General features: G+C 46.8%; 1 protein-coding gene and 1 long non-coding RNA gene across 2 annotated transcripts; both read right to left on the minus strand.

Moving 5' to 3' along the window:
* Positions 1 to 7608: 7608 nt before the first annotated feature.
* LOC148377541 (janus kinase and microtubule-interacting protein 3-like) lies at positions 7609 to 8174 on the minus strand. The gene is made up of 2 exons (XM_088368200.1): positions 7929 to 8174; positions 7609 to 7849 (listed from the first exon to the last, which is right to left on the minus strand). Exons 1-2 carry the CDS (start codon positions 8139 to 8141, stop codon positions 7733 to 7735), a joined length of 330 nt encoding a protein of 109 aa, XP_088224326.1. The 5' UTR covers positions 8142 to 8174; the 3' UTR covers positions 7609 to 7732.
* A 1510-nt stretch (positions 8175 to 9684) lies between these two features.
* On the minus strand, positions 9685 to 12057 carry LOC148377542 (uncharacterized). The gene is made up of 6 exons (XR_015856637.1): positions 11924 to 12057; positions 11686 to 11799; positions 10338 to 11454; positions 10183 to 10253; positions 9942 to 10046; positions 9685 to 9797 (listed from the first exon to the last, which is right to left on the minus strand). It is a non-coding gene; the product is annotated as an uncharacterized LOC148377542 (long non-coding RNA).
* Between the last annotated feature and the right edge of the window lie 289 nt (positions 12058 to 12346).

The raw sequence follows: 12346 nt of genomic DNA on the forward strand, positions 1-12346 counted from the left end.
ATTGTGGCATGGTGTTGTTCAGTGCGGCATGGTGTTGTTCAGTGCGGCATGGTGTTGTTCAGTGCAGGATGGTGTTGTTCAGTGCGGCATGGTGTTGTTCAATGCAGGATCGTGTTGTTCAGTGCAGCATAATGTTGTTCAGTGCAGCATGGTGTTGTTCAGTGCGGCATGGTGTTGTTCAATGCGGCATGGTGTTGTTCAGTGCGGGATGGTGTTGTTCAGTGCGGCATGGTGTTGTTCAGTGCGGCATAATGTTGTTCAGTGCAGCATGGTGTTGTTCAGTGCGGCATGGTGTTGTTCAGTGCGACATAATGTTGTTCAGTGCGGCATAATGTTGTTCAGTGCGGCATGGTGTTGTTCAGTGCGGCATGGTGTTGTTCAGTGCGGCATGATGTTGTTCAGTGCGGCATGGTGTTGTTCAGTGCAGGATGGTGTTGTTCAGTGCGGCATGGTGTTGTTCAATGCGGCATGGTGTTGTTCAGTGCGGGATGGTGTTGTTCAGTGCAGGATGGTGTTGTTCAGTGCGGCATGGTGTTGTTCAGTGCGGAATGGTGTTGTTCAGTGCGGCATGGTGTTGTTCAGTGCGGCATGGTGTTGTTCAGTGCAGGATGGTGTTGTTCAATGCGGGATGGTGTTGTTCAGTGCGGGATGGTGTTGTTCAGTGCAGGATGGTGTTGTTCAGTGCGGCATGGTGTTGTTCAATGCGGCATGGTGTTGTTCAGTGCGGGATGGTGTTGTTCAGTGCGGCATGGTGTTGTTCAATGCGGCATGGTGTTGTTCAATGCGGCATGGTGTTGTTCAGTGCGGCATGGTGTTGTTCAGTGCGGCATAATGTTGTTCAGTGCGGCATGGTGTTGTTCAGTGCGGCATGGTGTTGTTCAGTGCAGCGTAATGTTGTTCAGTGCGGCATGGTGTTGTTCAGTGCGGAATGCTGTTGTTCAGTGCGGCATGGTGTTGTTCAGTGCGGGATGGTGTTTTTCAGTGCGGCATGGTGTTGTTCCGTGCGGCATGGTGTTGTTCAGTGCGGGATGGTGTTGTTCATTGCGGCATGGTGTTGTTCAGTGCGGCATGGTGTTGTTCAGTGCGCCATAATGTTGTTCAGTGCGGCATGGTGTTGTTCAGTGCGGCATGGTGTTGTTCACTGCGGCATAATGTTGTTCAGTGCGGCATAATGTTGTTCAGTGCAGCATAATGTTGTTCAGTGCGGCATAATGTTGTTCAGTGCGGCATAATGTTGTTCAGTGCGCGATGGTGTTGTTCATTGCGGCATGGTGTTGTTCAGTGCGGCATGGTGTTGTTCAGTGCGGCATGGTGTTGTTCAGTGCGGGATGGTGTTGTTCAGTGCAGGATGGTGTTGTTCAGTGCGGCATGGTGTTGTTCAATGCGGCATGGTGTTGTTCAGTGCGGGATGGTGTTGTTCAGTGCGGCATGGTGTTGTTCAGTGCGGCATAATGTTGTTCAGTGCGGCATGGTGTTGTTCAGTGCGGCATGGTGTTGTTCAGTGCGGCATAATGTTGTTCAGTGCGGCATGGTGTTGTTCAGTGCGGAATGGTGTTGTTCAGTGCGGCATGGTGTTGTTCAGTGCGGGATGGTGTTGTTCAGTGCGGCATGGTGTTGTTCAGTGCGGCATAATGTTGTTCAGTGCGGCATGGTGTTGTTCAGTGCGGCATGGTGTTGTTCAGTGCGGCATGGTGTTGTTCAGTGCGGGATGGTGTTGTTCAGTGCGGGATGGTGTTGTTCAGTGCGGCATGGTGTTCAATGCGGAATGGTGTTGTTCAGTGCAGGATGGTGTTGTTCAGTGCGGCATGGTGTTGTTCAGTGCGGCATAATGTTGTTCAGTGCGGCATGGTGTTGTTCAGTGCGGCATGGTGTTGTTCAGTGCGGCATAATGTTTTTCAGTGCGGCATGGTGTTGTTCAGTGCGGCATGGTGTTGTTCAGTGCGGCATAATGTTCAGTGTGGCATAATGTTGTTCAGTGCGGCATGGTGTTGTTCAGTGCGGGATGGTGTTGTTCAGTGCAGGATGGTGTTGTTCAGTGCGGCATGGTGTTGTTCAGTGCGGGATGGTGTCTTTCAGTGCGGCATGGTGTCGTTCAGTGCGGCATGGTGTCGTTCAGTGCGGCATGGTGTCTTTCAGTGCGTCATGGTGTCGTTCAGTGCGGCATGGTGTTGTTCAGTGCGGCATGGTGTTGTTCAGTGCGGCATGGTGTTGTTCAGTGCGGGATGGTGTTGTTCAGTGTGGCATGGTGTTCAGTGCGGCATGGTGTTGTTCAGTGCAGTATCGTGTTGTTTAGTGCGGTATCGTGTTGTTCAGTGCGGTATCGTGTTGTTCAGTGCAGTATCGTTGTGTTGTTCGTATTGTGTTGTGTTGTTCGTAATGTGTTGTGTTGTTCGTATTGTGTTGTGTTGTTCGTATTGTGTTGTGTTGTTCGTATTGTGTTGTGTTGTTCATATTGTGTTGTTCATATTGTGTTGAGTTGTTCGTATTGTGTTGTGTTGTTCGTATTGTGTTGCCTTTAACACTTAGCCTCTAACACTTAGCCTCTAACACTTAGCCTCTAGCACCTAGAAGGTAAATAAATAGGAAGGAAGGACTCACCGGTGACGTCTTCGCCCACGTCCAAGCGTTGTACTTTGTATTTTCATCCTTCTGACAGTGGAAAACATAGCCAACAAACACCGTGGAACCTAAACGAATGAAAGAAAACTATCATTTGGCCACAACAGACATTCACAGATACAACACAATGTGACGTGCGGGGTTGAGGTTAAAGGTTGAGTGAAGGGCCCTCGTTTTAAACTACTTTTTTGAAAAGGATTGGGAACAAGTAAGACGTATTTAATTTATTTAATGGGAAGTAGTAAGAGCTATTGAATTTAATCTATGTATTATATTCTATTGTATTGTATTCTGTTGTATTCTTTTGGATTGTATTCACACTAACCCCACTAAAACTTCAGCCCACAAAAACTCGCCTCTGGCGCCTAGCCTCTGGCTTTTAGCCTCTAACACTTAGCCTTTAACACTTAGCCTAGAAGGTGAATAAATAGGGTTAAAGGTTGAGTGAAGGGACCTCGTTTTAAACTACTTTTTTGAAAAGGAGTGGGAACAAGTAAGACGTATTTAATTTATTTAATGGGAACTAGTAAGACTTATTAAATTTATTTAATCTACTTTTCTTCCCAGGCAAAATTTGATGTGCTGCAATTCCAAATTTCCAAAGTGAATGAAGGAATGAAGTCCTTTAAATTATGATTTTGTATAAATACTAGGCATTAACACAAAATTGACGGCACAAAATGGGCAGACTTTACTTGTTTGAAAAGGACTGGTCACAAGACAGACTTTTTTAATTTATTTAATGGGAAGAAGACTTATTTAGTTTAATTGATCTATTTTTGTTCCCTGGCAAAATTCGATTTGCTGCAATTCCAAATTTCCAAAGTGAATGAAGGAAAGAAGTCGTTTAAATTATGATTTTGTTTAAATACTAGGCATAGACACAAAATCTACGGCACAAAATGGGCAGACTTTACTTGTTTGAAGAGGACTGGTTACAAGACAGACTTTTCTGATTTATTTAATGGGAAGAGGACTTATTTAGTTTATTTAATCTATTTTTGTTCCCTGGCAAAATTGGATTTGCTGAAATTGTATTTTGCCAAATCTTGACTTGAGACCTGATAGGAAGTATTAAACGCTTAGTTAAATCAATACAAGTTGGTAATAAGAGCGAGTAATGTTGGTTGAACCGATGAATGAAGGTTGAAAGCAATTTAAATTATGACTTTGTATAAATACTAGATATTAACAGAACATCTACTACGCAAAATGGGCAGAGTTTACTTGTTTGAGAAGGAGTGGCTTATTCAAAACTAAGATTTATTTAATCTGTTTGTTCCCAGGCAAAATTGGATGTGATGCAATTCCAAATTTCACCACATGATGGTGCCCAATTTTGACTTCATAGGACATATTAAACACTTAGCTTGTTATTATGTTCAAGGTAATCAGATTTGTTTATTATTCTAATGGCCTCTTCAAAACTATTCTGGATTACTACTTTGGATCTATTCTACATTACTTAGCAACAACATACTCTGTAACAGATTAGGCAGTATAATCATATATGTTAACTTGAGAGTGCCCACACTCAATCTACTTATCGTGATGTGTTAAATCAATTACTGTTAGACATTATTTGTCTGATAATCTACCAAATCTTTGAATTGAAGAATTTGTGATTTAATTAATAGCTTGTTGTTATGTTAAGGGTAATCATACTTGTATATAATTCTAATGGCCTTCTTTTGAAAACTATTCTGAATTACAACTTTGGATCTTATATTACTTTGCAACAATCTACTCTGTGACAGATTAGGCAGTATAATCACATATGTTAACTTCAGTGCCCACACTGTATTTATTTATGGTTATTTGTTAAATCAAGTACTGTTAGACATGAAATAGGAAGTGTTTAACATAAATGTTATGGCTACTCACCATTGTAGCTCGCTCCTGGTCAATGATACGAGCCTCTTCTTGCAGTGGAAAACTTGCAGCCAACAAACACCGTGGAACCTAAAGGAATGAAATTAAACATTAACATTTCGCCTCGACCAATTTTCACACGTACAACGCAACGCGGCTACACTTCTGCTATTACAAACGTAAATCTCCTTAAACACAATGAGTGTTACTTACCGTGTACGCTCTAGACGGTCCAGTTGCAAGCAGAAAATAAAGATATTTCTGTTGATAATCGTCGCTGCTCAGCGGCTCACGGCCATCGCGCCAACAGATTTGAATTTTGGCGGAGGTTCGGGCAATTACGTCATATCCGCGGCACATGACTGCGACGTAATACCCGCTTATCTGAAACGGCAGTTAAAAGTAGAGTTACATCAAGTTTTCTTGGAACCTAAACGAATGAAAGAAAACTATCATTTGGCCACAACCAAGATTCACAGATACAACACAACGTGCGGGGTTGAGGTTAAAGATTGAGTGAAGGGCCCTCGTTTTAAACTACTGTTTTGAAAAGGAGTGGAAACAAGTAAGACGTATTTAATTTATTTAATGGGAAGTAGTAAGACTTATTAAATTTATTTAATCTACTTTTCTTCCCAGGCAAAATTTGATGTGCTGCAATTCCAAATTTCCAAAGTGAATGAAGGAATGAAGTCCTTTAAATTATGATTTTGTATAAATACTAGGCATAAACACAAAATCGACGGCACAAAATGGGCAGACTTTACTTGTTTGAAAAGGACTGGTTACAAGACAGACTTTTTTAATTCATTTAATGGGAAGAAAACTTATTTAGTTTAATTGATCTATTTTTGTTCCCTGGCAAAATTCGATTTGCTGCAATTCCAAATTTCCAAAGTGAATGAAGGAAAGAAGTCGTTTAAATTATGATTTTGTTTAAATACTAGGCATAGACACAAAATCTACGGCACAAAATGGGCAGACTTTACTTGTTTGAAGAGGACTGGTTACAAGACAGACTTTTCTGATTTATTTAATGGGAAGAGGACTTATTTAGTTTATTTAATCTATTTTTGTTCCCTGGCAAAATTGGATTTGCTGAAATTGTATTTTGCCAAATCTCGATTTGAGACCTGATAGGAAGTATTAAACGCTTAGTTAAATCAATACAAGTTGGTAATAAGAGCGAGTAATGTTGGTTGAACCGATGAATGAAGGTTGAAAGCAATTTAAATTATGACTTTGTATAAATACTAGATATTAACAGAACATCTACTGCGCAAAATGGGCAGAGTTTACTTGTTTGAGAAGGAGTGGCTTATTCAAAACTAAGATTTATTTAATCTGTTTGTTCCCAGGCAAAATTGGATGTGATGCAATTCCAAATCTATCTGAAACGGCAGTTAAAAGTAGAGTTACATAGTTTTCTTTTTTAATCAACACAATCATGTACAACCGTTGACCAGAAAGAATCGTCGAAATTCGACGTCCCCCACAAACGCCACGCTCACTCGCTTTTCAGGGCAACAAAAGTACTTCTTTTTAAAAACGATGAGTTGTACTTACCGTGTACGCTCTGGACGGTCCAGTTGCAAGCAGAAAATAAAAATATTTCTCTTGTTAGTCGTATGTTACCATCCGCTGTGTCTTTGTCAACATCGCCGCCATTTTCCTACTTCCTGCTGCGAGCCACGCCCACGGATTTAAATTTGGGCGGAAGCTCTTTCCATTGGCGTCGTTTTCGCGTATAGCAAATCCGATTGGTTGGGAAGGGGGCACGGTTATGCAGCCGAGGGGTCCTGTGATCGGTGGGATGTAAAGTAGGCGTCGACGTCACGTCCGCGTCACGTGACCACGACGTGGCAGACGTCATATAGCAACCGCTGTTTTGTTTAGTAGATTTACAGTTGTTATGCATTGGCATAATGGTGTGCACTCAAAATAGATTTAAATAAATTAAATATTTCTTCTGCCCACTCCCTTTTAAACAAGTTAACTCTGCCCACGTCCATTGACGTCTTGTCTGCGTCACGTGACCACGACGTAGCGACGTCATGTAGTAACCGCTGTTTTGATCAGTAGACTTACAGTTATTATGCGTTGACATAATGGCGCACTGGTTAGCATGGCCACCTCTTAAGCATGATGTTGCGGGTTCGACGCCTGATCAATGTTAGCATGGAGTGAGCTTAAGTGCATGGCGCTGAAGATTTGAATCTTTGAAATGCGCTGAGGTCTGACATATCAGGCAGAATGGTTTGCCATCACGTTCAACAAAAAATAGAAACTTTCCCACTCTGATTAAAACGTCCTGTGTTCATCTATGTATTTTCGTTTTGCTGTGCATCTTTTCCCTGCCATTTCGAGAGCCCAATTGACACTCATAGTTTAAAGAAATGTGTTTGCCCATCCTACTTTGTGGAATTTCACCACATGCGCTTTTGACCAAAATACCAAATTGAACTCAAGTGAAGCCAACACGCACAACCCCCCCCCCCCACACACACACACACACACACACACACAAATGTTGATATGAACATAAAAGAGCCGCATGCGGTTCGGGAGTTGCGGCTTGGCCAAACCTGTACTATACAACTTTATTTGTATAAAATTTTCACAACAGCTGTCACACAAACAAAGCGGGAAAAACCGAAGACGTGCGTGTTCCGCCCACGCTGGATTTATTTGCACCTTTGAAAAGACACCGTATTGCCGCAGATGTGGCAAAGAGTACTTTTGGGCATCTGAGACGGAAGGATGTCCAAAGCATCACGTCACCTGCTCTGGTAGGCATGGTGGTGGGACGTTGAGGTCAACCGCTTTGGGGTTGGCTGAATCTTTGATCGCAGGATGCCACACACTTGAAGACAGAAGCAGAAAAGCAGAGCTAAATGCAAAATGTACTCACCGGTGACTCCAATTTTTTTCCCCCCTGAAGAAACAGCTGGACGGGTGGCCCCGGCTGGCCAGTGGGACTCTTGTTATTCTGACCCTTTTTAGTGCGCGTTTGGGGCAACAACCGTTTTTTGTGGCGCTCTCTTCTGGTTCAAAAGTGCCCTGCATGTGAATTTGCTTTTCCTGCCTTCTGATTGGATGAGCGCCGGTGTGACGCGGTGCCTCTGTCACCGTGGCGGGGGGTATACGTTGGCATCGGAGCGTCTGCCAACGTCTGAGACCGGCTGGCAGTGTATCGGAGGTGTCGAGTGCGGTGCCGCTGGAGCTCACTCACCAGCTGGTGTTAGGGCCACAGAATGAAGGCCAAGGAGAAGAATAGAAAGAGAAACAGAAACTTCTCCTCCAATTGTTTGATTTGTCTCTTCTGAGCTTCGATGAATTCTTTCAGCTCTTTGTTCCTCTAGGACGGACAAATGGAAAGTGGCATTCAAAAGCCAGTAAGCGTGCAAGTAAGTGCCGGGCTGGCTTTGGGCCCTTACCTGTTGCGCGCTGTGCAGCAGATCCATTCTCTCTTGGAGGATGCAAGCATCGCGCTCCCTCAACTCGCACATCAGGGCTCGCTTCCATTGGTCCACGGCGCTCCTAAGCTCTTCTCTCTGATCCGCCGTCAGCACGTCATTCACGCCAGCGTGGCTGGCTTTTTCGCCGTCCGTGGCGGGGCAGTCCCGCTGCGGTAGCGCCTCGTACAACATGGCCTCCAGCTCCAGGATCCTCTGGGCCGCAATCCTCGTCCATCAGTGGTCCGGCGGGAGATTTGAGGGCGGCTTACCTTATGAGCCTGGTCCATGGAACACTTCCTGAAGTCCAACTCTTCATCCAGGTAGCCCTTCTGCTTGCAGAACATATCCTAGCACAGCTCAAGGTCAGAATTGTTGGGGCACATTGCCGGAGTTCCCCTTGGCTGATGTCGCGTGTCTGTCTACCTTCTCACTTTCAATGTCCAACATCTTCTGTTGAAGTGCTGACTTGGTCACTTTGATGTATTCTAACCACTGAGGAAAGGCTGCTGTCACATAAGCAGAATGCGAGAGCGTGCGTGGACGTGCGCGTTACCTTCTCGGCTAGGGTGAGAAGGGTCCTGGCGTGAATCACGACCACCTGCTCCTCGTTGGTGAGATTCTGCAAGAGCCCAAAGGCACAGCGTCAACAAGCTTCTTTCAGCGCAAAGCCTTCCAAAAGTCACATTTGAGCCGCCGAGTCTCGTGGAGTGCGAACATAAGGAGTTCGACATACACTTACGGCGTTATAGCCCAGGATGTCCAGCTTCTTCATCAGATCACTGATGACGATGTCCGGGGGAAAGGCGCAAGGAGCAATGTAAGGTGTTCTGGGACCTCGGGTTAAGGTTAGGGTTGCGAGGGACGCCTTACGTACGCTCACGCCCTCGGCCTTGCAGTAGATCTGCAAAGGGCTGAGGCCGTCTGGGAAACGGACTTGCAGAAACTTCAAGACGGGGGAGCGCCACTCCCTCTCCTGAAAGGCAGAGGCATGCATCCGTCCGTCCGTCCGTCCGTCCGTCCGTCCGTCCGTCACATCTCTGGCCTCAACACGCTTGTGCGAGTCTTCCCACCTCCAGCTCCAGGATGCGGAACTCAAGCAGTTCGTTTTGGTCTCGGATATCCTGGATGTGCTCTTTCAGACGCGCTTCTTCCGCCTCCATCCGCCTGACCTGAAAAGACAGTCAGACCTCATCTGCGGGGCTTCCCGACGGGTGTGACGCCAAGCGACTCCGCCCAGCGCCTTTCTTTCCGTCACCTTTTCGGCCAACTGCTGATTGCTCTGACGCAGCAGCTGCTTCTCCTCCACCCACTTGACATTCTAGAAGAGACAAACGCGTGGACAGCTTTGGAATGTTGTGTCATTTTCATCCACAAATTCTTTGGTTGACTGGAAAATGACATTTGCTTTTCTCCGCATTTTCCCAGCCACGTTCGGGGGGGGGGGGGGGGGGGTTGGTCCAGTAATGCCAGACGAATGAGTGACTGAAGAATGTAGCTATTTTGTCTGAGAAAAAGGTGTGCTCATTGATGAGCTTACCTGTCCTTGTTGCTTCAGCGCTGACTCCAGATCTGCTACTCTGCTTTGATAGTGACCCATTTCTACCATCAGCTTTTCTCTGGTCTGAAAGGAGGAGGAGGGAGGCTCCTCCTCCTCCTTTCAGACCAGAGAACACCCGAGGCTGGGTGAGAACGGGGAGGCTGCGACCCGGCCGGGGGTTGCGGAAAGGGGCGCCACCTTGATCTCCTTCTCGGCGTCGTAGTCCCCTTCGCTGGTCTGGGCTAGCAGAGCGTAGGCTCGTTGCAGCGCTTGATATTCTTGCGTCAGCTGGCGGTAGCGAAGCTCCGCCTCTTCATGCACACACCAATGCAACACAGCACTAGTACCAGAATCAGTCAGACCGGCGACAAAGCACCCGCGACGCAAAGACGAGTCCGATTCCAGGCTGAAGAGGAATGTTTGGTGCCAATACGCTGGCAGAAATGGCGGGCTACCTCTTCGGGTTCCGTGTCGGGGGTTCTGTCGGTGTGAAAAGACAAGGACGATCCGTCCGAGTCCACCAACACGTCTTCGTCGTAGCCGTAAAATGTTTCGATGACCTGCGGGCGCGGAAGCAAACATCTCTCTGAACAAACTGAAGCGACACCTCACGATGAATCGACGAGAGGAACGATAGCGAGAAAAAGGCCATTTCATCTTGCGCAACACCAAGCAGCCGCAAACAAACAGACTCACCTTGCAGGACCTCACGCTTTGTTCCTCCTCAGAGATTCTGGACGTCGGTATCGTAGCAGCAAATCTCTCTCCTGTCGACACAAATAATCCGCCTTTGAGATTCTTTGGATGCAAAGGGAACGAACGGCTCCGGCGCAGAAACAAACGCGACTCACAATGACATTTCTGACATGAGCTCTTGTCTCCAGAGCCTGAAAAACACGTCACCGGCGATGATTGGAGGGACGCTCGTCTTTTCCAAAAGTGACAACTACAGGGTGTGTCAGGGTTTTCCAGATTATCTTTATCGTATCATTATGTTGCTTTGACTTTGACTGCAACCTGTAATAAATAATATTATTTATCCCTTATTTATCCCTATCGCTTATCCCTTCCTACACAAAGTCGTAAAACACCCCTTGCTATGTTTTGACTAGAGGTCAAGGGCTTCCTCTATTCAATCCACTCTTACACCCACCCTGTTTCTCTTAATTAAAATGCTCGTGCAGGAGCCGAGAGTCAGACTTCATTCGTACAACGGATGGACTCTCCACCTGCAGGTGTCCAAAAGAACTTACTTGTCTCCCGTGTGGTTCTTGCAAAATAAGTTGGAGCGAGCGCAACTCTAACAGGGTGCATTTTGCCACTAGCTGCCTACGGACAATGACGTCGCGCTCGCGGCTCATGGTTGACGGGCTGAGCAGCCGGGCAAGTCCGTCGTTTTCAGCGCACAGCGAGTGGCAAAGGCGCTGACAAAACGGGAGCTTTGAGCTGCTGAAAACGGCAAAACAAGTCTAAAGCGTGTTCAAACGCGTGCGCACAATGCTCCTGCTTGAAAGGTCGGAATTTAAGGGGCCAATTTTTTGGATGGCGGCCGCCGGCCAAGCTTTGGACGGAAAAGGTTTCCTGGCGACAGCGAGCGAGCGCGGCGCTGCCGTACGTGCACCGAGTCGCCTGCCTGAAGACCTTGGACAAGTCGTCGATGATGTGCCGCTGCTCCACAACTTGAAGGAACTCCATTTCACCGTCCTGCTGGCCGCAACCGCGGTCCAGGTCATTGAGCGAACTAGGCCTTCTCTGTGGAACACAAATGCAGTGGACTCTGTTGGCACGCCGCCGTTGTCCGCGTCGACTTACCAAGCTTGCCATCTCCTCGTTCTCCTGGGTGACAAAGCGCACTTTGTTTTCAAGGCGGCACAGCACCAGCGAGAGTTCTTCATTCTTCCTGCTCAGGCGTTTGTTTTTGTACAGGAGTGGCAGAAACTGGCTTTCTGTTTCTCTCAGTCGCTTTAGCTGCAAGCATGAAGTGCGGGATGTGAAAGACGCACAACACGCGGGCCAGAACGTATCCATTCCTTTTGCATCGGTTTGAACGGAATCGTGGCTTTGGCTCCCAATAAAAGACATCTACCAGGCAACCGACTCGCCGCGCCGCTCAACTAATAAGCAAGCGCAATGGGTGCCTCGCTGGATGGCGCGCATCAAACGTAGCGCAAACCTTCAAGCGTGCCGTCAATAAATTACCAGTTCATTGCGCTCTTCAGAAAGCAGGGCGTTTCGATCCTCCAGTTTCCTGATGACTGCGCTGAGCTCAGCGATTTTCAGATGAAACCGTCGCGTGTCCCGATCCTCCTGAGACTGAAAACGCCCCGCAACACACACACACAAGCACTCGTTCAAAGTTCAAAACTGTTTTTGTGCTACCTTCCTCCAGCAACGAACTAAGTCATGCGTACTGCAAGTGTGTGATGAGGTGGCTTACGCAATGAAGAGGATTGCTAGTAGCGGCGTTGACCCCACTTCCAGGGTAGTTTAGGCCCGCCCTTTGGGAATCCCTCAGGGCAGCGATCTGCTGCTCGGCAGCCTGAGTCTGCAGCTGAAGGCGGTGGACGTGGCCGGCCCCAGGGCTTCATCCAAAACACTAACCGCTCTGTCTTTCAGCTTGATCTCATCCGTCTGGATGTACAAACGGGGAGCGCTCAGGCAGGCGGGCAAACTCATTTGCCAGAATTGTGACAAAAACAAAGAGAGCAACCGGCCAATTTTTTTCTTGAATCGACTAGAACACCTTTGCTGTGACAAAAGCGAAGCGAGCAACCGGACATTTTCTTCTTGTGAAATAGAATAGAATAGAATGCCTTAGGTGTCATTGCACTGCAGGTATACAACGAAATTGGGAACATAG

The sequence above is a fragment of the Syngnathus floridae genome, unplaced genomic scaffold, assembly GCF_059516105.1.
Source record: "Syngnathus floridae isolate MCC-2025c unplaced genomic scaffold, RoL_Sflo_1.0 HiC_scaffold_130, whole genome shotgun sequence".
In the NCBI taxonomy this organism is placed as follows: domain Eukaryota; kingdom Metazoa; phylum Chordata; class Actinopteri; order Syngnathiformes; family Syngnathidae; genus Syngnathus; species Syngnathus floridae.